General features: G+C 46.7%; 4 protein-coding genes across 4 annotated transcripts; 3 read left to right on the plus strand and 1 right to left on the minus strand.

Moving 5' to 3' along the window:
- Positions 1-1,961: 1,961 nt before the first annotated feature.
- H6S33_008346 (uncharacterized protein) lies at positions 1,962-7,120 on the minus strand (the record flags this gene model as incomplete). Its single annotated transcript, XM_044839978.1, has 4 exons — positions 1,962-1,991; positions 2,048-2,472; positions 2,524-6,876; positions 6,940-7,120. 4 exons carry the CDS (start codon positions 7,118-7,120, stop codon positions 1,962-1,964), a joined length of 4,989 nt encoding a protein of 1,662 aa, XP_044687891.1.
- Positions 7,121-10,544: 3,424 nt separating this feature from the next.
- Positions 10,545-15,043, plus strand: H6S33_008347 (uncharacterized protein; the record flags this gene model as incomplete). The annotated part of the gene is made up of 2 exons (XM_044839979.1): positions 10,545-10,641; positions 10,707-15,043. 2 exons carry the CDS (start codon positions 10,545-10,547, stop codon positions 15,041-15,043), a joined length of 4,434 nt encoding a protein of 1,477 aa, XP_044687892.1.
- A 3,888-nt stretch (positions 15,044-18,931) lies between these two features.
- H6S33_008348 (uncharacterized protein) lies at positions 18,932-19,560 on the plus strand (the record flags this gene model as incomplete). Its single annotated transcript, XM_044839980.1, has 2 exons — positions 18,932-19,277; positions 19,385-19,560. The coding sequence occupies 2 exons, from the start codon at positions 18,932-18,934 to the stop codon at positions 19,558-19,560; spliced, it is 522 nt and encodes a 173-aa protein (XP_044687893.1).
- Positions 19,561-21,387: 1,827 nt separating this feature from the next.
- Positions 21,388-22,596, plus strand: H6S33_008349 (uncharacterized protein; the record flags this gene model as incomplete). The annotated part of the gene is made up of 4 exons (XM_044839982.1): positions 21,388-21,593; positions 21,649-22,106; positions 22,151-22,257; positions 22,420-22,596. The coding sequence occupies 4 exons, from the start codon at positions 21,388-21,390 to the stop codon at positions 22,594-22,596; spliced, it is 948 nt and encodes a 315-aa protein (XP_044687894.1).
- Positions 22,597-24,503: the final 1,907 nt, after the last annotated feature.

Raw genomic sequence — 24,503 nt, forward strand, 5'->3', positions numbered from 1 at the left:
CCAATGTCTGAGACATGAACCATTCCTCCACGATGCTCGCTCGCAAGATTATTGGTACTAATTTATTACCCATTAAAGCTACCTTATTGCCGCAAAGGTAGTCACTCCTGTAGTTATCAGTCGGTCATCGCTCTTATATGAGCTCCCTAAGGGCTTATCACCTAAAACCAACTTGCGTAGCACAAACATACACAAATAGAGTGAAGATCCGTACGCACGTTCTTATTTTTCCGAGGTAATAGCACTTGCACTTTTTTTGGTTCCTCTAGTACTCGCTGAGCACCTTTCGGTCAGGACGAGCTGCATATCAATCATCTGTATCGTGGATTGGCACAACCTTAGACCTTAGTTTAAATCTTTCTTGTACTGGAACGCAGTATCTACCACAATATAAAGTGGCAATGCAAGGTTGCTATAAAGCACAACAGGAAGTGCGCCGGACTGCATTTTCTTGTATGTAGTGATTATTCCATGTGCATCACAATATATCACTCGCCGGACATTCCTAGTAGCGCGATCCAAATAGCCGGGCCGTGATCTCTTGGAGGGGAAGACCGATAGTAGTGGTATGTCGGCAGTGATTTTTGAGTGCCTATGCCATATCTAGCTTCACCTCAACCGCTTTCAGACCAGCAGTCGTGTAGTTGGTAGCTACGACTGTTTATAATTAATCTAGGGTGCTTCATCTATTCTTCCGACGCCGTGCTTAACTTTTCTGCGCAGTAACGTACGGGGTTCCAGCCATGATGTAGAGTGCTAAGGCTTTAATCCATCGTTTGAGTTAGTTGCACTCGCGCGGCAACCTCTGCAATGGATTGAGGTTGTGTCGTTAGCATTATCTTCAGATGACCCTAAGTTCTCTGCCCGGTTCTCGCCCCCACAGCATGATTTTTTAGTGTTATCTGTATGTTAGTTCATGGTCTTTGTGCCCTGCCTTTTTATCTTCCTAGAAAGACACCTAGCCAAAGCTGTGCTCTGACATACCACGTGGTATGGGGGTGATGAGTGGACAAAGGGAGGAGCAAAAGAGTAGTAAAGTAGGAGAAGAGGTACTCTCGCGCCGGACTGCAGGGTTTGGGGGTTGGCGGCCCGGGGGTTGAAGCTGAGGGCTCTACCCTAACTGAGAACCTGGGCGGGGGCACTTGAAAAGTTACTGAGACATCTACTGGGCTTAAGAGACTCTCAAGACTAAACCAACTTCCCCCCCACTTTAACACGGCTCTATTAACCCACCTGTTCTGTTAGAACTAGCCAATTATCCCGCCAGGGGTTATTACTTCAGAGCAACTGTGCTTAGCCTCCTTTCGCTTTAGGACCACGAACTCGGAATTCCGAAACACGAAACCTTCTGGGTTCGGTTGAGCACAGCTCCCAGCCCGAGGAATGACGAAGGGGCCACTCCCACAGAAGGCGTCAAACATACAGGTGTTACTGGTAGAGATTTTTAGAGGCGATATGGTGTCAATAGCCTCGCTTTCGAGTCCGGGGTTTGGTTACTATTGAGGCCACTTTGAATTGAGTAGTAATCTGGAAGTTTATCGTTTCCGCTCCCTCATTCTGCTAATTAAGACCTGTCCTTTGTTGCGACCCTCTTTCTCAACATTAGAGTCATAGACCATCACTCGTTACATCAACCACTTGATAAGGATCGAAAAAAATGCACACAAAGGTTCATCCCATTGAAACCATAATACTCCACTCCACTTACACACGCACCAAAAAAAACTATTTTGTAGCACATTACATTTACACGACACTCATCAAAAGATCGAGAGAAAGGAAAGAAAACAGAACAGTAGCGGACTCTACTGGGTTGTCCAAGCATAACAGGTTGGTATCATAAGAACAGACCATCCCATATGATCCCATCCAGAATCAAAAGAAAAAAAAACATAAACCCCAATTGTGCCTTTATATAACGCATAACAGACTGGCATATCGAACCTCACCTTAGACTCACTCTACGCATGTATCGGCAGACTCTCTTCGTACTGTGAATCAATTAGTCACAGTTCTCTCTCATGGGCTGCATGTAGGGTAAACAAACCTCAACGAAATCCGTTAACGCAATCAACAACACAAACATTCCTACCAACTCATTCATGTCTTTGGTATTTTCCATTCGTGGACCTCCAATGTTGGCATGCCTCTTAAACACCGACAGTACGACAGGCCGGTTTTCCATCAAGAATTGTTTTCCTGCGGTTATTGCCTGGCGATTGGCCTGGCCTCTGGAAAGAATACAGGCGACGACAACACGCGTAGCATGTGTAAGAAGCTCATAGTATTTCTCAAGAGCCTTGGGGTCGTTAATTCCGACCCCAAGGTCAGGATCAACAGAGAAGAGCTTGCTCTCGCGAAGGGCTTTGAAGAGACCAGCATTAATGATATGGCCTGCACCGACTCTAGTCTGTGCAATTCGGACGAGGAAGCCAGTGGTTGCCTTGAAAGAACGCATCAAGTAAGGGATGTCTGCTTTCTGTTAGTGATGGCAGAAGGAACATCCAAGGTTAGAAAACCTACCATTAGAGTTGGTGGTCACTAGGTCCGTGCGGATTTGTTTTGTTGAATCCACGAGCACTACCAAGAAATTCTGTCGCATCAAAGCATCAACCACGTAATGCGATGACTCAGCTGCAGCAAGTGCAACAAGTGCCTCCAGAAGTAACAGTGCAACTATCTTGCACTGTCCCTCACCTGAGTAGGCATCGTTGCACAAAACCTCCAACAAGCGGTCACCGGACGCCTTGATCGTTTGGATATTGTGACTGCGGGTAGCGCTTCCTTGCTGTAGAAGGTCCGATGTGCCCTGCAGGGACCGATATGCGATGTTATAAAAGTCTTCGCGTAGCCTTGCTGTCGCCATTGGTGACTGGATGCACCTTAATGAAACTCGGAAAAGGTCGTAAATTCGATCACTTGCCAAGTCGCTTGACCGGCCTTTGCCGAAAGTCTTGATGTCGAACCTGAGATGAGTGATCAGAGAATGTGTCAACGAACTGAGTACATGAGCACTCTCAATATCGCTGCTGCTGTACGACTCGACCTTCGGCATGATAGCCTGCAATGCCTGTAGCAGAAACGAGGTTTTTGCCGCCGGTTCGAATTCACAATCTTCCAACATGACAGCAACTAGCGTTGCCCAAGACTTTAAACACTCAAGTCTTGCGCCTCTGTAGTAACGGAGCTGGTTCTCGGCAAATAGGTAATTTAAAATTTCAGCGAGTTCAGCTTGGACCACATCTTCGTCATGAGGGTGTACAGTCCCTGAGGTCAGTAACTCTTGCTTACGTAGCAGTAGAACTTGTTCAATATTTGGTAGGTGAAACGACGGATTGCCGAATTGGTCATTTAGTTGAAATGTTGCAAGGTTGAGGTCATGGAAATAGGTAATTTTTGGAATTGGTAGGGCTTCAGGCGCTTCTAGTTCCAAGAAGTCGAGAAGGTCAATAATGTGGATATTTTGCATTGGGTCCCCATCGAGATTTGTTACTCCAAGCAGTGTTGAAAGATATTTTGAGACCATTGTTGAGGCCCCTTGAGCGGCCAATTGTCGGATTTCCAGCGCAATATAATTGAATAATGAGGCCCGTCTTCCAATGTAATTGCAAAGCCCTAAAGCCTTACCCTCTTGGAAGAACTCTAGGCAACCAAATTGAACACCATCCCACTTGCTAGTCGTTCTAAGGATCTGCTCCCCCATGAACTGAGAAAACAAGAGTTTGTTAGCTCGAAGAACATAAAGCATTTCACTTGATGTGGAAGACGCTTTCCACAGCCGTTTGAATACAGTGAAACACTCATTCTTCAGCTGGCACAGAGCTCCATCAAAAGCCATGCCTTCATCATCCGATACAGCAACATCATCCACAACCGCCAAAATACTATGAAGAAGAGCAATTCCAGATCCAATGCCTCCATCTTCAACACTAAGACTAATGCCGTCTTGTTCGTCGTATCCGAATCCAAGTAAGAAGTGAGCAAGGGTATACTCATTTGGTTGTTCCGATAAACTGCTATTAAGCAATTTTAATATACCAAATTTAAGTGGGTACCGCATGTCTGGGCTCTCATCATCAACATCCGCATCCCATTGGTGAATAAAATTGAACAAAATCCGACGAGACTCCGGACTTGACTCGATAATCCCTAGGAGACGATTCCTGCCTATTTTCCGCCCAAACGTATGTGATGGCCCTGCCGTTGATACCAATTTTGGCCGTGTGGAAAGCCTTTCAAGGAGGCTCAAAGCAGCCATGGTGATATCCTGGTTGGCACTCCCCACAAACAGTCCTAAAAACACTGCGATATCCAAATGGTGTAGGACCGCTTCTTCAATGGACCCGTATCCGTTAGAAGTTACGTTCACCTTTCGCATGCCGTCGTCACGCTTGACTAAAGGACGAACAAACTCAAAAAATGTTGTCTGCATTTGCAACGCAAGATCCAAAATGTTGATGACTAATTCAACGAGAGGAAATGGTACGTCCGTGGCTTGTAGATCCTCAACGCCGAGCTTCAAGATTTCGTAGAAAACGTTAAAGCACTTCTCAGTAAGGATATGTTCCATGACCCTGGCAAATGGATGCAGCTTTGCATAGGTCTCAAGGGAAGATGATTTCATCGCAGAATCAAGAGAAATGTTGGAGCTCGCGATAATGAGAAGATCTTCGTTAAATGTTGCAAGACAAGTATGAATAAAAGTCAAGCAGCTAGATTGGAGCGCTGGACGAAAACTCCGGTACTGTGAGCGGGTCAACCTTTCGCTTGGGATATCTTGCTTGTCTACCGGAAGTACAAGGTCGGGAGGAAGATTCTGCACCGTGGTACTTGAGAAAATCGTTCCCAAAATAAAATCGACGTATGGGTCGATCCCGGATAACCGATTCATGCTACCAAGGTTTTCGGGAAATGGTAGAGCGTCTTTAAGCTGGTCATGAAATGCCGGCGAAACCAAAGTGGCAAGCAGACGCACAAAGGCCTCCGCAGGATGGACCGAAGTAACTACTGCGTCAAGTTTCTCAGACCCAGCTTGGGCGAAGGCTTTTCCAGGGATGACGCCGAGTTGTAGAGCGGTAGTTGGGGGAGCAGCTCCAAGAGCCCAATCGTCAATTGCTTTCCATATTTCGCCATTAATAACTTCAGTCTTCTCAGTCAAGAAAGCAGTGATGGTTGAAAAAATAGAATCCCACAGTTGGATTGACGCTTGTAACCCGAGAAGCTCAAACAGAGCAGGGACAATTCTGAAGGGGCTCTCATGAAGTAGCCAATTTCTGGCATCCGGACATTCTTGTACAATTTGAGAGATTAGCCGCATGAATCCGTCCAGCATCATACTCAATTCAGGTGCAGGCTCCGTAGTTTCAATTGGCGGCGGGAGGGGAGGCCTGAAGGCATTCGCTGGGACTAACTGCTGTGATCTCTTTTCTAACTGGCCAATATACAGTTGAAATTGTTTGAAGATGTAATCCCACGACAGATAGGTTGTCCTCCTTTTCGTGCTACCGGGGTTGGCCTCGTCAAGAAGAAATCTGTGGGTGTGTTCGGCGGCAACTTTGCCTAACGATAATGAAGCTAGCATAAAGCTGAAGGTAGCCGCCATAAACGGTGTTTGCCTCATCGATGCCCAAGAGATAAACCCGTGCAAATTGCTTTCTGGATCACTCCAAAATACCATTCCGGCGTCTCGTCGCCCCAAATATGCATAATGAATGATAAGGAAAAATCTCTCTAGCTCATACCCCAAAGTCTTCCGCCCTAACAATACGTCCTCTTCCTCCCGCGTCTTGATATCTTTCAATACATCTGCCATGTTTGAGATGAAACTGTCCACAAAAATTTCTATCTGATTGATCATTAATGACCTGAAAGGTACTGATATATGACCACGGTGATCGACTGGCGGTACTCGAGTCTGTAAAAATCGGTGCAAATCCTCTTTTGCTGCGTTGAGGGCCCACCCGGCACTAACGTCCGCGCACACCGCAAGTAAGAATTCAAATGCACCCTGCTCCAACGCCTCTTTTGATGGCTCAAATATATCGGTCATGTAGTCTAGTTTTTGAAGACTTGGCGCATCGATGGTTGGAGGATCATTGCAGAGTCCATTAAATTCGCTTATCCACAATATATTGACGGATGCGTGAATATATTTTAGCGGCCATGGTGATGATTTATAGTTACTCAACATCTCTTTATGAAGTTGGATAGTCTCCTCAAAGCTCAGAGGTGAATCAGTCTCGCAGAGCATAGTGATGAAGGCGTACAATGGAAGCATGTGATGAAGGGTGAATGTGTCATGTTTCTCAAAGGTCTTGACGGTGTTGAGTAGAGCCTTGAAATCTGAGACTGTGGCCCGCTTCAGTTTGACCAAGTAGTAAACACTAGATGCAAGGGCTTCATGCTGATTCATTAGGAACCGGACGTGCATCTCTAACTCCTCTTTATTACTTGGGGTACTCTCTAGCCCAAGCGTATGATCATGTTTCTCCTTCGCCCTCAACTGCTCCACAGATTGCCGCACCGACCCCATCGCTGAAATACACCTCTCGGCAAACGTTTGCCCACAAGTCTTGAGTGGAGATAGCACATCAACCGTGTCCTTGGCCAACTCTCGTAGTTCAGGATCTGTATTATCGTTGAACGCGTAGGAGAGTATTAGTCGTAAGCATTCTAGAAGGTTTTGTCGACGAGTATGGTAGAGAAAGACGGCGCTTTGGAAGGCCGACCGATCTAGCTTTTGCTTCTCCTCAGATCCCCTAAATAACAGCCGTGCTGCCTCTACCTCATCCATGTTGAAGTCATCTGACAGCTGTGTCGCCTCCTGGATAAACTGCTCGTTGATCTTGTATTCTCCTCCATTAATCTCCAGTTTTCCTGCGCAAGGTAAAGTTAGTACGGGCCCGTCCGGGAAACGCGTGGAGGCAGTATGTAGCTTACCGGACTTGATCTTCGTTCGACTGGCATCATTCTTGGGTGGAACCTCGAGCAACTTCTTCAGTTCTGCAGTGCGTGATTCCAGCTCTTCCGCCAGCACCGCTAGATTTGGGCCATGGGGATCTATCAGTGTGTTGTGCAGTTTTTGAAAGTCGTCGAACGAAGATGCTGCTGATTGCGCCATTTCGAAAGACGGCACGTACTTAAGGCAGTAAAAGGCGAGTTTCAGCAAGACCGTCGCGCGCTTTGAGGTCTGGGGGCGTTCTCACGAGAAACTGGAGCCTGGGGATGGCGTTGTTTTCGTGGCTAGTTCGTTGGAGGTTGAAAGAGAGTGTGTGGCTGGAATCTGGAATTATTGACTAGGCGAGGCTCACACGGCTTTCTCCGTCTGCGCCGCATGAAACGAGATGTAAACAAAATCAGTCAACCTCATTACGCTAATATATATATGTACAATGTCTACAAACCTTTGACCGGCTGATACCTTCCACTACGTGCAATTAACCGGAGTAATAGGAACTTTCTTTCGAACAGGTGATTCTTTAATTAGTGGCCATGTCCATGAGCGGAACATCGCCAGCTGCGGAGCTGCTACATGTAGTCAATACGTATTCAGAGCAGCAATGTTCCTAATTGAATCTTTATGACTTATATGCTAGCTAATTAAGTGTATTGGCAATAAGACAATAAGTATCTTTGCACGGCACAACTTCACTAACTATTCTCTGGCCTCAGCTTTCTACTGTTGCAATTGGTACGGTGTACTTTCGAATTTCTAGACCAACTCATCGTGATCAATCTTTAATATATATAAGCTTGGGCTATTATAGCTTGATAGCTCACATGCACACATATCCGTGAGGAAATGCATGTTTATGTCGTGTGTTAATTCCAGGAAGAATCGACAACTTTTCATTAGACCAGCAGAATTCCTCTAGGAATCGCTTGGACTTTGGACTAGAAATTCGAAGTAACGGAAGATATTGCGTGTTAATAAAGGTCGAGACGATCTAAAGGGGAAGCTGGTGAGTCTGAGGCGCGCAAATTGCAAAATTACATGGCTAGTGGATATAAACAAATCTTTTTAATAGTGTGGTCCACGAGGCTGCTCGAGGCGAGCAGTGACAAGTGCTCGAGGTGCCTCTGCCTCGTGTTGTCCATGCCTTTGTTTGCTCGTGAAAAAATGGGGGATGCCTCGAGGTGCTCGAGCTGGCTTGAGGCAGATAATTGCTATATTTAGATCTGTCAAAGTCGTATTTTATTGTAATACTGGAACGCAAATGTAGGAAATTAATGCTTCCAATGTTCCTATCAGAAACATCGACCCTACTGAATATATGCCACTAATACTATGATTACCTAAACCTCGAGCAGCTCGAGGCCGGCGGGCAAGAGGGTTTGCCTCGAGCATGCTCGCCTTGTCGACCCCCATGCCTTGAGCTCCCTCGAGGCAGAGGCCTCGAGGCAAGTCCTCGGGCGTCGATGCCTCGCGCGTGGACCACACTACTTTTTAAAGATAACTCCAACTTTCAAGATCTAGAACAACAACAGCTATATGGTGATGGTTTTGGGTGATATCTTTCCAAGTCCCCAAATGCAACGCGTACACGGCTAGAGTTATAACTTCAATGGAAGGTGATGCGGCTAAACGGGCGGCAAGTAAGTTAACGGGAATTGGTAAAGAAGATGTAGACAGAGTACTTGAACTTCTAAGTCTAAGGCGTTTCTCTAGGATGCATGCAAGCTAGAACGTGAATTTTCCAGCAAAAGAGCTTGAACAATGAAGAAGCTAATCAATTCTGAGGACCTTGAAACATTAACTTTTCTCTGTCCTCTGGCTTCTCTCTTTCTCCTCGGTCTCTGGTCCGGGTGATCGGTAGGAAATTTTGCCCCTTTTCCACAAGCCTGAGCATGCAGCTATATTCTTCTCTTTTAGGAACAGGATATGAATCTCATTTCCGGCCGGCCTGTAGCCTGTTCTTTGCCCCGCGATTTACACTTTCCGCTTGTAAAATATCATAAGAGCCGGCGGGGAGTGCCGCGCTCGGTTTTAAACTACAGAGACAGAACGAATAAAAGGTAAAATATAACGGCGATATATTCTGTTTTCGTGAGATAGGAAACCGGGGGGGGGGGGGGGGTATTGGGGTATTGACCACACCCTTATGCAAGTCCCTTTCCTCAACCCCCCCCCCCTCCCCCAAGAAGGAAAGAAAGAAAAGGTTTCGACTGAGCTAATGATCGGTCATACCTCAAAAAGAACCTCAGTATTTTGGATTCCCCTCGTAAACACTGTATCGTAGGTGATTCGGTTAGTTAGATAGTGAAACTCTACTACGCTTTTGATGCCTCTTTAGAAACCTGGGGGCCCGGGGGAGGTGGGCTTAGATGTACTTAATTGATCGTTCATGATATTAGTATAACCGGCCGAACACCAATATTAGATGTAACATCTATCAAGTCACGGTTCAATTTCTACTGCTAATAATATAATAACTACAGCTACTCTGCAAAAGTGTTCGTGATTACGATTTCGGAGTGAGACATTTCTTCATATGTAACCGTGGCGGGCCATCAAAACCCCAAGAGAAGACTCCCCCAGTGACCAATGGCTCCCGGAATCAATGAAGAGTATTTTAAGGACTTATCTTCTTTTATAAATACTTACGAACTATATTATATATTTTTCGTTGTTTTGAACCTCAACACTAATAACATCAAATTCACGGGTGCGCCACACTGCGCACTGACATTAAAACTGAATCACGAACACTTTAGCAGAGTGGCTGTACATAGAACAGCCCTAAACTTTCATGAGCCAGGGATCGATCAGTTTTGTTGTTTGCTCGATTGCATGTACTTGCAATTTGTTGGGAGCGATGAAAGCTTTTATTGATTTACTCGTGCTTGATACAGAAGTGAGTGAGAAGGAAAGACAGAAGAAAAGGTCGTTGACCACAGCCCTTGCAAGCATCACTCATGCTCACTCGTCATAACCCAGCCTTCCTGCCCTGCTAGTCAACCCGTTCTTCCTCCCCTACTCAACCCGTTCGCACCTGATACTAATAGGGAGCATAGGACGCTCGATTTCAACACAATTGATGATTAGTTATCACCGGTATCTTAAATGACCTATCAACAGATCTACCCCAAGATCTAAATATGACGCGCTGAAAGGAGTTCTCATCACTGTCCCCAAGGCTATTACGAATTCTTACATCTGACACTGTAGTAGAAACCTAAGGTTAATTCGGGTATCAATATCATCTGTGGCCGGTTGCTTAATTACTGTAATTTTATAAAGGGTTAACTTCAAGGGAATTAATATATAGTTATGCTCATCACATCAGGTACTGAGTCAAACATTGATCTCATCCATTTAAACGTTATCAATATGTTATAGCTTGGAGGGAAAAAGCAAGCGTCAAAATTCTGCCACTAGATGGACGTCAATGATTAACTATACATCTTATCCGACGAAGCCTTGGCAGCAACAATCCCTGACATCACGGTGAAAAAAAAATATCCGCCCCTCCACAAACACCCCACCCCCGTAAAGCTTCATACAACACCGCCAATGCGAAATTGCCATTGAGTATCAACTCGCGATGCTGTCGACCTGTTTCCGCACTCGCGGCCGACCACAGCCGCATCTGCATCTACAACTACTCCGCAACCGCTACAAGTCTACAAAGAGTACTTCCAGTAAGTCCATCATATATACCGCCACCCCGGACAGAATTGAAAAACTAACAAACCTGCATATTTAGTACGAACCAACCCCTTAGGAATTCAACTCCTCCCACAAAAAGTCCACAATGCGCTTTTCACCGCTCCTCCTAAAATACCCTCCCCCGATCTTCTAAAACTCTCAAAAGAGCATCTCCAGCGCCATGACCTCCTCTCAAAACCACCGAGCAGATCGAAGCCAGTAGAGCTCCCACTGCCAGCGCTCGCTGGGAATTCCCTCGATGAGCACTTCTACAAACTCGGTATGGAGGCCGCTTTTCCGTATCAGGATCTCGCGCGTGGGTTTGCCGCCGTTGACGTGCCGCCGATACCGAAGAAGTGGGTGCACAAGTCGGGGTGGACCAAGTACTACTCAGACGGGCGAACAGAGGAGGTAGAGTCACCGGATGAGGAGTGTCTAGTATTTGATGTGGAAGTCCTGTACAAAATATCTCCGTTCGCGGTCATGGCGACCGCCGTGAGCCCCCATGCGTGGTATGCATGGCTGTCGCCGTGGGTGCTGGGTGAAACTAAGGACGATCGGCAGTTGATTAGCCTGGGAGATCCAAACAAGGCTAGAATAGTGGCCGGACACAACATTGGTTTCGATAGAGTACGGGTGAAGGAAGAGTACAATGTAGCTGGAACGCAAACAATGTTTCTAGACACGATGAGTTTGCATGTCGCTGCGAATGGAGCCACGTCGAAACAGAAGAAGGGATTGATCAAAAAGAATGCGGAGGGGGGCCAACGTAACGAAGAAGGCTTCGTAGTGAGTGAGAGCTTGGAGGGCGGCGGGCATTGGGCTGGACAGAGCTCTCTAAATAGCCTAAAGGACGTGGCCTTGTTTCACTGTGGGATTGAGATGGACAAGAGTATCAGAGACCAGTTTGGAATCTTGGATCCAGAGGGTGTGAGGGAGCAGCTTGACAATCTATTAACCTACTGCGCCGAGGATGTAGTGGTCACACACAAAGTCTACAAAGAGGTGTTCCCCGCCTTCCTCGAAGTCTGTCCGCATCCCATCTCCTTTGCCGCCCTCCGTCACCTCTCATCCTGCATACTCCCCGTCAATCGCGGCTGGGAATCATATATTACAAACGCTGAAGCAACCTACCACCGCCTCTCCGACGCCGTTCTCCAGCGCCTCGTCGATCTCGCGGAAGAAGCCGTGAAATTGCGCAAATCTCCCGAGATATACAACGCCGATCCATGGCTTCGGCAGCTCGACTGGTCCGGGCAGGAGGTCAAACAACTCAAGACCAAGCTGCCGGATGACCCCCCGCGCGTGATGCCGCGAAAGAAGCCGGGCATGCCTAAATGGTACAGAGACCTATTCTCCACCAGTGATGCCTCAATGTCACTCTCTGTGCGTACTCGCATTTCACCACTACTCCTCAAGATGGCGTGGGATGGACATCCCCTCTTCTGGTCCGACGAACACGGATGGTGCTTCCGTCTTTCTAAGGTTCCCCATAAGGGCCAGAGCAAGCAGGACATTGAGTACGCTATTGAGAGGTATGAAAGGTCGCTCACCAGAGTACAGGTGGCAGGGGACACCGATGGCGCTTATTATAAGCTTCCGCATAAAAGCGGCCAGTCAGTACGGTGCGCCAGTCCGCTGACGAAGAGCTACCAACGATATTTTGACTTGGGGGTGCTGTCATCAGAGTATGCGCTTGGGAAGGAGGCGCTCGATATGAATGCGCAGTGCGCATATTGGATCAATGCCCGTGAACGTATTATGGAGCAGACTGTCGTTTGGCAGAGCAACCCTGGCGTCGATTTCGGTATCCCCACCGCCGAGGGGAGCCAGGAGGTTGGAATTATACTCCCGAAGGTAGTGCCCATGGGAACCGTCACTCGGCGCGCCTCGGAGTCAACATGGCTTACTGCGCCACCTCCAAATCCTCAGCGTGTCGGCAGCGAGATCAAAGCAATGCTCAAACCTCCACCCGGTTATGTATTCGTAGGCGCAGACGTCGATAGCGAGGAGCTGTGGATTGCTTCGCTGGTCGGCGACGCCGTATTTGGCTTTCACGGTGCAAACGCACTCGGCTCCATGGTGCTCGAAGGAAACAAGGCCGACGGCACAGACATGCACTCGCGGACTGCCGATCTTGTTGGCGTCGACAGGAACGGCGCAAAAGTCATCAATTACTCCCGCATCTATGGGGCTGGCTCGTACTTTGCCGCAATGACATTGATGCAACTAAACCCGGCGCTGAGTGAGCAGGATGCAACTGTTCTCGCAGAGGATATGTACAGAAAGACCAAAGGTACCCGCACCCGTAAGTCGTCCGTCCATGAGCGTGGGTTCTGGCATGGAGGCACCGAGAGCTTCGTATTCAATAAACTTGAGACATTTGCGGAGCAAGAGACACCACAGACACCTGTGTTAGGCGCTGGCATTACGCAGGCACTGACGCGGAAGAACCTCTCTTCTCGGGAGTTCATGCCTAGCCGCATCAACTGGGTTATGCAGAGCAGCGGTGTGGACTACCTTCACATGCTCCTCGTGGCGATGGAGTATCTGACCAAGCGTTTCAATATTTCTGCACGCGTTGCACTAACTATCCACGACGAAGTGCGCTATCTCTGCGCAGAGGCCGACAAGTACCGGTGCGCCATGGCGCTCCAGGTGGCCAATCTGTGGACACGCGCGATGTTCAGTGAGCAGATGGGAATCAATGACCTGCCGCAGTCGGTGGCATGGTTCTCAGCGGTCGATATTGATACGGTGATGAGGAAGGATGTTGGCATGGATTGCATCACACCTTCTCACTCGACTCCCATACGGCATGGGGAGTCACTCGACATCATGCAGCTCCTTGGCAAAGGCAATAAGGCGAAGCTAGATCCGTCCGTAGTGCCAAAGATGCAGATTAGTTTGGAGCGATGGAATTATAAGAAGAGGCAGCCGGTCATGGACTTGTACAGGGCCGAGGATACGAGTGTATATCTCAAGGCGCAGATCCTGCGTACCAAGGAGGAGCTGCAGGCAATGTATAAGGCTGAAGATGTGGATTCGAAGAAGGAGGGGAAGAATTCGGAAAAGAAGGGGAAGAAGTCGGAAAAGAAGGGGAAGAAGTCGGAAAAGAAGGGTAATGCGGTGGAGACCCAGAAGCCTTTGGGGACGGTTGAGATGGAGAAGCCTTTGGAGGAGGTGGAGACAACGCTGCCGCCTACCTTGGAGAACTTGATCGAGCAAGAGGTTGTAGAGCCGTCACCTGTCTTGGAGCAATCACCCATCGTGGAGACGCCGCCTGCCGTGGAGAAGAAAAAAATACAAAAGCAGTCATCGGTAGCAAAGAAAGAACAGACGACACCCAACCCAGACGTAACGGTTCCCTTTAAACCAGTAGGCAACGTCAAGAAGGGGAAAAAAGGTAAACTTTCCGAAGAGAAGTTGAATGCGGCTCACGCAGAAAATGTAATGGAGGGAGCACAGAAGCTACTCGAACAGATGCAAAAGAACATTTTCGAAGCATTAAATCCGCCGCCACCACCAGAGCCTTTCATCCCGAAAAAAGTCAGAGGGGGGGACAAGAGAGAACCGGTAGAATTACCGCTTCCGCCTCATCCAAAGCCTCACGAGCTTTTGAAAAGGATGCCTGAACCACTGCTTCCGCCTCATCCAAAGCCTCGAGAGGTTCTGGAAATAATGCCCGAACCGCATCCTTTAAATCATGGCGTACCTTTAAAGTTGACGAAAGCTGAAAGGAAGCAGGCAAAGCGAGAATTAGTTAAACGGGAGCGCTTGGCCAAGAGGAAGAAGAAAGTGGAGCTAGAAAGGGATCGCGACATAATTGCTGCGAGTATGGGCCTACCAACAAAAAGGGAAATGATCCGAATGAAAATAGAGGCCCGGGCAGACAAGAGGCTGAGGCGGGAGCGGCTCGAGAGGGTGGAGCAAACACTTGTAGCGTCAAGGGACCTTCTAAACCTTATAAGTGTCGAGCTTAAAGGGGCTCCAGCGCTGGAGATTCTAGACGAAGCCCTCCCGAACAAGCAGAAGGTCAGGAAGAGGCAAAACAGGATCAGAGAACTACAGTGCAAGGTGAGGAAACGAGGCCCTTTTGGGCTCACGGATGAAGAAGCATGGGAGTTGGGGGAACTCATAGAGCAGGAGGTCCAGACGACCTTGGGGCATTCGAAGAGAAAGGAAATGAGGAAAGCGCAGCTGAAGGAGAGGAGGATTGCGAAGCAGGAAAAGAGGGCGGCGTTGAAGGCCGAGGTTCTTGCGGCAAAACAGTTGAGGAAGGCGAAGAAGAAGGAAGAGAAAATGTTAGCCATAAAAGAGAAAACATTGCAGAGGGGGCCTTCGAAGAATACGTCGAAATATCAAGATAGAAACCGCCCGGTATCGAAGAACTAGAATCCTCTAGATTTAGATTTTGATCTCCCATTTTGTACTATTATTTCTGTATTTTAAGAGGACACTGCTGGTTTTGCTGTGGCAAAAGTACATTGTCTCTGAGTTAAATAAATGTAGCCTATACGGATCCTAACTTTAAAATAAGGTTGGTACAAGCACATGTAGTTTTCAAAATTCTTAGGGCGCATATTTTTTTCCCCGTACAGGTCGATCTTGTTATAACCTTTTAATCTTTAGCAAAGGTACAAGTGCAATTCGTTTCAACTTTCATCTTCCACATCAATTTTAAATCACCGCACAACACTCCCGAGACTTTCTCAACCGATCACGAATCTCTAGAACTACATAGGATTGCAGCTTTTGAAATATGGGTGCCATTGTGAAGGAAAAGTTGTTTATAGACAATCTTCCTGTAATCACAATCTCTCACTCGATGTTTCTGCCTCTTCGCATTAGCCCAACAAAGGATCGATATACACCACAAAAGCCCACAATAAAGTATGTAGAGTACACATGATTGCCCTAAACCGATTTTAACACTCCCCTACCCGGACGGGACCTATAGATCAATTTGAGATTGGCCTCAATACAAGGCGCGAAAACACCTGCTCTGATGGCCAAGTTGGTAAGGCGCAGCACTAGTAATGCTGAGATCCTCGGTTCAACTCCGAATTTTTTTTTTGTCGAGACTAGATGTAACTAGAGCCACAACCAATCCGGTTAGCGTTGTTTTCCGAAGAGCTTGCATGGGGTGGGGGGAGCGGTGGAGGGGGCTTCTTTAGATTGGTACGTAGATGTAGGTATTTGTAGCGGATAGACTGCGTTGGGTTCTGTGAAGAGTAACTGTGAGTTGTGTCTTTGCGAAATCATACATTATCACTCGCGACTATATTGCAGCCCTAACTACTTAGCGGTGACATTCTCCAAGATGTAAGTACTTATTCGAAAGTCGCGTAGTATGAATGGTTAGAACTAGCCCTATTTTAAGGGGGATTCTCATCAAAACTCTTCGGCCCCATGCAGTATTATGGGGTGGGTGATCTCGTGTCCAGACTTCTCGCTTGAAGTGATAAAATCTGAAGCGGCATGGCAGCCAAGAGGGCTGGTACGGGTACGCTTCAACAGAAAATAAGGTCTAGTGGAAGGATCTTCCAATGCCACGGAACATAAAAATCGCTTTGTCATATGTGGGGAGGTATTGTCTAGGGGAGGGGGTTATCCGGGGGGGAGGCGTGGCGGCTGTGCGGGGGAAGGGCAATGTAAGCTACGCACCTGCACAAATGGAATGCTCTAATCGAATATTGGATACATGTAGTTATAGTCGGAGACTCACTAATCCTGCCGCCCATCGCCCTCGCGATTGTTACTGAATGGAACTCAACAGAGTTGGAGGCTTGGAGTGGTACTTAGGCGCCGGTTTCGAGTAAGCCGATGGTGCTCAAGCTTTCTCAAAATCGGATTCGCATGACCCACAAGGCGGACCAAGACGAGGAGAGGCTAGAGAGTGGCTATTTGCACAGTGAGCAGAGCTGCGGCCTGCCAAACAATCAAAGATGACCCGCAAATACGGGCTACGAGCTTATCGGTACTTCGTTGTGATAGTGCACCTCGAGTTATCCCTCTACATCCCAAAGATTATTGAAGTTCTTTCAGCCGACCCAATTTCGGCTACCTAAAGGTTGCAAGAGATTACCTACTTAGGGGATCCGGAGGTGGGGGTAGATCACAAGCACGACGCAAGGCTGTGGCAGATTGCACTCCTCTTTGGTCAACCAGCATACATATCCAGCCCCCCTCACCCCATCATCTGCCCTTAACTCCTCCTCGCCCCCGGGAAAAATATTGAAAGGTCTAGGAACAAAAGGAGAATCTCATACCTAATTAGGCCAGAACACAAAATCTTTACGTACTTCGTGGTAAGCTCAACCTTATGATCGAACTACTACCTATGTGAGTCAAACAGTTCTACTAGTCCGGGATACTCTAGTTCAACCGAAGTCAAGAACTTTACTTATAATTATATAATATGAATCTGCTTTTAAGCTCGCGTGGGAAGTTCGAACATAGGCTCGTGCATCCTCGAGATATTCTAGCTGGATAGAGCCAGATCGAGGGAAAACTTGCATTTGCCTCAAGCCAGCTCATATTTAGCAAAATGACTTCAAACTGAGACTCTGAAGAGGATGTCTTACGCAAAAAATGTACGTTCAGCATGGCCAAGATATCAGCACGGCCTTTGGATTTGAAAATTTCAAGCTCCAAGTTGCGCAATGAGGCCCGGGCCAGTACTGAAGTCATTTTTTTTTTAGGTCTGAATTCACTTTGAGAGCCTTAGAATATATGTATGTCATGTAGTTGTATGAACTCAGTCTGAAGTTGCCCTTTAGGTGTAAATTTCTGACTGATATGCATATGTTGGGTATTGCGAAAGGAGGTTTATACTGAGTACCTCTTATAATTATGCTAGGAGTATATACTTGTATATATCGTGCTTTCTTCTCTTAAGCCGAGCGAATCCGACTTAAAGCTCGGACCTGTCATAAGCCGAACACCACACTAGCGAGAACTAAGGTTGAATAAGCCCATGTCAACATGTCCTTGGTTTGAGGGACAAAGCTAGCTTATTGAACTTGGATTAAGAGACGAGATCACATAACAGACCAGGCAGGGGTCTTCTGCGCTCTAACTCCGCTGATAGTGGCCGATATTCCAGCTTTAGTTCTATGTATCGTGCGTGACAAGAGCTCGAGAAAAGAATAAACGTCTCTAAAATGATAAGAGCCAAATATGTGTTTTTGGAGTATCAGTACTTTTCCTAGGTAAGGAACAAGTACCTGCGCCTCTCACCGATATTTAAAACCTTATAAGAATTGGGCGAGGATCTGCAGAAGGCAATTTAAATTATGATACTTTCGAGTTCTGGACCCTCCCAAGCTTTATGTAGATTGACGATCTGTGGGCCCGAGCTTTGAGCTCGAGCTCAAGACATGGATCTACAATACATGTATGTATGTACATCTGTAGATCGATGTCGTGTCCTGTGTGCACGAGAGCACTCGACTCATCTGGTCCCATCTAGAGCTGCTGGAACTGTGCCGCAATTTCTGCAAAGTATTTAGTATGTTCGACATATTGTCTGGTCCGAGCTCAGGCTTGAGCTTATTCTTAGGTTTGGGGGTCCAAGTATATTGCTAGGATTATGGGGATCACTATTCAGCATAAACTCTGAAGGTTTAAAACACCAGAATACGTGGTAGAGACAGGACTTCAAAGAAATTTACCTGAGATTTTGTCTTGTGATGCGGTAGTGATAAGGAGACCATGATTCTGATAGGATATCAGTGACATCACCGTGGTCTGGAACTGATATATATGGTTGGCTGACAGGAGTTTGAATATGTGTATGTTTCGTGCGACGTGGACGCTCCTGTCACCTGGTTATTGAGGCACGTTGCTGTTGTGCCTTCTACGGTTACATCAAATAGGGTTACATACATGCACAATCCTCACAGCTTTTCCAGGTATTCAAACGAGCTACAGATGCTCCCCACAGGCTTTAATAGAGTACCTACATATGTAAATACATACCCAGAGAGTGAATAATAATAATAAAGAGGTAGACATCCCTGAAGGTTCCAGACCTCTACAAACCCTCCCACCAATCATGGAATCGCACCCCCAGTTGACAGCTGCGCAAAGTCTTGGCGACCAGGTCAAAACTCAGGAACAACGACCAAGGGGGTCCGGTATCCAGTCTAGGCACCTTACTCTACATAACGCCCTTGTCCTGCCTGCTGCACCTTCAAAAACCTCACCTCACCTCACCACCTCCAACACCTCCCCTCATCCTCACAACTAAACATACAAACACACCCAAACGCCTCCACAATGTCACAACAATACCCGCGCGCTCCCTACCCTCACGCCTCGCCCCGCCCTTCTCCCGCCAACCGCAACCCTAGACGCTGGAACGCCCGCGCCCCAACAATAGACCTCACCGCTTCGCCGCCGAGCCACTCCGACGAGCAGCCAGCCGCGAAGCGCCGGCGTGTCATCGAGAGCGTGGACTTGACAGAGCTGGAGGCGGATGAGGACGTGCTTCGTCGTCAGCAGAGGGAGGACCTGCTGAAGACTCAAGAGGCAGCGAGGGAGAGCGAGAAGAGGAAGGTGGCGGGATTCACGTGTGTCATCTGTATGGAGGACGAGCCCACAGATTTGGCGGTGACGCCTTGTGGTTTGTGACCCTTTCTACCAGCTACTCTATATGCCCTGCTTTTTCTAGATAGCCGGTTTCTATGAAGAGAGTTGTCGAGACAGTTGCTTATGTGTGTGTGGGAACAGGCCATATGTTCTGCCACAAATGCCTCCACGGCGCCATCAAGGCCTCGGCTATGCCGCCGGTTAAGTCAGCTGGGAGGTGCCCAGTATGCAGAGGCAAAGTCAGCCTCAAGGACGTGATACCGATGGAATTCAAGTTTCTGTCGAAAAGAGAAGGAAAGCAAAAAGCTGCTGTATAGGCTTTCTTTTTTTTTATATTACTATTTGTTTAGGTCGGGAAATGCAGGGCAAGGACAGTCGCCATAATAACAGCATCACATCGTTACCATATCACCATAACGCATTCCATCTTTTTTCTTTTTACCCTTTAACTTTCTTTCTTAATCCTGCCTGTTTCTTTTTGTTTTTGTGGATTTTATCATTTCTTTGCTGGCTGGGTATTCAATGGGGATTTTTCCTTTCGTTTTTCCTTATTCATAATATCAGGCACGGACTGGGCAGGACTGGGCAGGGCTGGGCTGGATTGGGGGGAGTTTTTTATTATTGTTTTTTTGTGTTTGTTTGCATTACGCTCCTATTAGCTACATTAACAACCAAAAGAGGGCGGCGGGAGGACACCAGAGGAAATCAAGAGATCACGAATTGTACTTTCATGCGTGTTGTGATGTCGTGTATCTTTGGCCGCATGAAAAGAGCTAGGGGCTAAGGGTGTGGCCTGGAACAATATGTGCTGTTCTCAGTCATGGTCAGCTGACTGGCTGGTCGAGCGAGGAATCATGATGCTGTCTACTCAAGTATAGACATACATGTATGTATCAAAAGAGGGTTACTTTGGGACAAGCAAACCAATTAATCCAATCACTCGATCGGTGTGCTAATAATTAACAGCGAAAGACCATTTACTAATAAGCTCGATTTAGGTAAATCCAACTATTGATATTGCTACTAGCAAAAGGTACTACCACCGGCCATCGCGATAAGTTACTACTAGTGCTGATTATATCACTCCCACTCAAGAAATTCCTAGGAAACAGCAAGTACAAGATAAAATGTTTATTAATGATATTTACAAAAAAAAAAGAAAAAACCTACACCTGGACCTGCCCCGTCGATACCACCATCTGTAGCCTGGTAGACATGTGTTGGGCGTAATGTCGCTTCAGGCTACCGCGTACCTAAATCGAATGGGATACTACTCCCCCTCACAGCCCTTATGGGCCGTTTGATCTATTCCACGAAATAGTCCCTGTGCCAACGCCATTCTCATGCATTGACCTTAGCCCAGCCGGTAGGCGGTCAGTAGCACGCCTCTCCGCTTTTATATGTCCTTAGACATGACGAGCCGGTCAACTATTGTGACCAAACTGGCAGCCATGACAATCCTGGGTGTCTGCCAGGCGGGCGATTGTATTATCTAACATAGGCCTGTTTGAAAGGTAAGTAATTTTAAATTCAGAGAGAAGGGATTGTTTTGGACTTACGATATTGCAAATACTCGTGAGAAAAGTCATTCTCAGTGACACTGGCGCCAACCAGGAGGATAGCTTCTAGAGCTTTCCCCTTCTTCTTTCGTAAGAAAGGCGAGAGCCGCACCAGCTGTGGACAATTGAGAGGCCGCCCAAATGCTGCTGGGTCAATGCTAATTCACCTAGGTGTTAGCTTTTAATTTTCTCTCTCCACATTTTCGTGTATATCTTGCAAAAATAATGATGGATTTTGTAATTTTATGTACAGCCACTCTGCAAAAGTGTTCGTGATTCGCCTGTTCGAGTGAGACATCCAACAGGTTTCAATTGACTAATCACTGTGTACAGGTTCAAGTTGTGAAAATTTGAGGAGCCCACAACGCGTGAAGATTTTGAAGCCGTAACCTGTGAAGCCGCAACCTGTGAAGCCGCAACCTGTGAAGCCGCACTCTGTCAAGCCGCAATCTTTCAAGCCGCAACCTGTGAAGCCGCACTCTGTCAAGCCGCAATCTTTCAAGCCGCAACCTGTGAAGCCGCAATATACCTGTGAAATCTCAACAGATCCGTGACGCTGGAATAAGTCGTGGGGCCGCTGCAACCATGGCACGGCGTCGACATAGCCATGTGCAAGTGGATAAAGCTGTTGAAGTACAGCTTTTGAAAAAGAGTCTAGCTCATTTAAAGTTAGAAAAGGCTCCTAAAGCGAAAACTGCAAGGAGGCAGATGTCGTCAACTGAAAAGGGCATGATTATCGCATTCTTCTTCTGCTTTGGTTGCATACAGACAGTGTCGGCAATCATTGGCAGGTGTGTTCACTATCTGACTGGCTATCCGGACTAGCTACTAATAATAATCTATTAGACCTTGGTCGACAATCAAGAGCTTTATACAGCGTACTGTCTTACGGGACGGAAATGAGGACAACCTTCCCCGCTCTGGTCGACCGCCCTTGCTTAGCCGCCGGCAAAAGAAAGAACTGGTAAAAGCAGCAAAAAATAATCGGAGAATGACAAAGAATGAATTTAGAGACAAATATGCACCTGGGATTTCTCTTGCTACGGTCGATCGAGTCTTACGGCAGGCAAATATTAAGAAATGGCTTGCCAAACACCGTCCACTATTGAAGCCCGAACATGTCAAAAAATGGCTAGATTGGGCAATGCAGCGGAAAGACTGGGGTATTGAGGAGTTTATGAGTGTCATTTGGAGCGATGAGTGTGCGGTTGAGAGATCTAAAGACCCTCGTCAAATTTGGGTATTCAGAGAGCCAGACGAGAAATGGCTTGCCGACTGCATCTATCCAAAGCCAAAAGATAGAGGTATTTCTCTAATGGTTTGGGGTTGTTTTTACGGGGGAATAAAGGCCCTTTGGTTCCAGTACCCGAGAGTATGACTGGCATCCGCTACCTTAGGATCATCAAACGTTATCTCCCATCAGTTCTAAGAAGTGCTTTGATCATCTACCCTTATGTCAGTTTTCAACATGATAATGCACCAGTTCATACAGCCAGAATAATCACAGAATGGTTCGATCATAACAACATTGAGTTGGAAGCCCACCCACCTTACTCTCCAGATCTTAATCCTATCGAGCATGTATGGGTAGAACTCAAGAAGAGGCTTCAACAACAGTACCCTAGAATTGCTGATACCAAAGGGGGACCACCTGCTGTAAAGAGGGAACTGGCTAGAGTTTTGCCTTTAGTTTGGGAAACCATACCCCCGGAGTTCTTTGAAAAACTTGCAGCATCGATGCCCCGAAGGGTGGAGGCCGTCATTCAAGCAAAGGGCTGGTATACGAAGTATTGACGAACAGGCAGTGAACGGGTACTGGACGATTGCGGAAACCTATTTGTATTTTTACTCTATTGCTACTCAGCGGGTACAGTGTTGAAAGAGTCTTCTTATTTAGCGGAAAAACCTATTTGGATTTTATTTTACTATATATCTATCGAACGGCACGGTGTTGAATGGGTCGCAAACCTCTGTATTTTTGATATTTCCTACCCGCAATGTCCATGGACGCCACTTTGTCTCATGTCGATCATGTCTCACTCCAGCGGGCGAATCACGAACACTTTTGCAGGGTGGCTGTACCTTCGAGCGCCCCCGTATCGGATAATGGGCTACCTGGTTGCCACTTTCCTGGGTGTTGACTATTCTAATGATTAGACTTTTCTCTGATCTTATCAATGGGTTTTTTATAATTGCAATTGCGCTTCTCAGAATATATTCAAATAGATAATCACGCCCATACTTCGGGATCAGTGGGAGACTGGCAGAGAGGTGTAAGTCAATACACCCCCACCAGTCCCAGCCACATAAATTGCAAAGAATAAAGATTTTGAAAGATTATAATAGATTTATACGTACGGAGATGGTGGCCGGGCCCTAGGTGACGCAGCCTGGGTAGTAGCGGAGTTTCATCCACTTCTACTCACCCTTGCCCTACTCAATTGATATTAGCTATAATACTTATAACATGGGATTTCGAAACTAATATGGCTGTACCTATAAATCATCTGAGGTATTTGCCGTTTCCTGGGTGTTCTCTATTGGATAATTAGATCTCTGTATGCAAATAGTGGTTTTGAAAAATCAGCACCAGATGATACGTACAGATAACACCGATCACAGGGAGAAGCTCCCGATTCCTCTGGCTCCCCCAACTGTTTACTAATATAATTAGTTATAAGACCGATTGGAAAGAACTAGTACATCAACGAATACCTACCGACACTGACAAAAAAACATAAACAACCTAGCGAACACCCAGAACATCCTACTTTCCGCTGTCTCAAGACTGATTGATAGATGTCCTCCTTTTCTGTATATCCAACTAGAGTAACAATGCCACTCTAGCTATGTGCAGTAAAGGAGGAACGCCCTTAATCGGTCTTGGTACAGCGGGTAGTAAGATATTCTAGGTATTTACCAGTTTGTTTGTGCTCCTCCTCAAAGCCGCAATGTGGTGGTTTTGCTATATATTCCACAAAATATTAGTTGCTGCTCTGAAAACTTAAGTTTATAGCTTAGAATCTCAGAAATGTAGTTAAGACTGGCAAGTTTAAACATACATTTTGCATCGGCAGCAGCCCATGTACCGATGGATCACAGAACTTAACCTGGATGAGGTTAAGTATTACTTCGTAAAGGATGGATATGGGGTCGTTTCTACTAACTGACCTTCGTAGTGATGTTTAAAGTGATAGTAGTAAAGTCTATGGGGTATGAAGAGCCCAAACGACTTCACAAAAGGACGGAGACACGAAATGGCAGTCATAAACCTAATCCCAGTTTGTGGGTCGTGGTTAGTCCTAATAATCGATAAATTTCACGAAATATCGCTTCATAATCGCCGAGACTTACTGGACTGCTGGTGTGGATTTGAAATACATAAAGCTGGGGAATTTGTTTGTTTTGAGACGGTAAATATGTATGGAATATGTGAGAAGAGATCGTATGCATAGAGTTGTAACAAGAGATCCTTGGCGTTGATTCGATCGAGCATTCGATCGCGTAGTGAGGATCATTGGGTTGCTGAGATTGATGGTATAAGATTGAGACGTGGAGATTGGATCATTGACATTGATAAGATGGTTCCGAAATAACGGAAATACGTGGCATTCACTACTAGCCGCCCACAATTCTTTGTTATAACAAGAAACTGTCAAACTCCTTAGATACATACGCGCGACTCATACATACATATCCAG

Source organism: Morchella sextelata (genome assembly GCF_020137385.1).
Source record: "Morchella sextelata strain SCLS chromosome Unknown scls_26, whole genome shotgun sequence".
Lineage (NCBI taxonomy): Eukaryota > Fungi > Ascomycota > Pezizomycetes > Pezizales > Morchellaceae > Morchella > Morchella sextelata.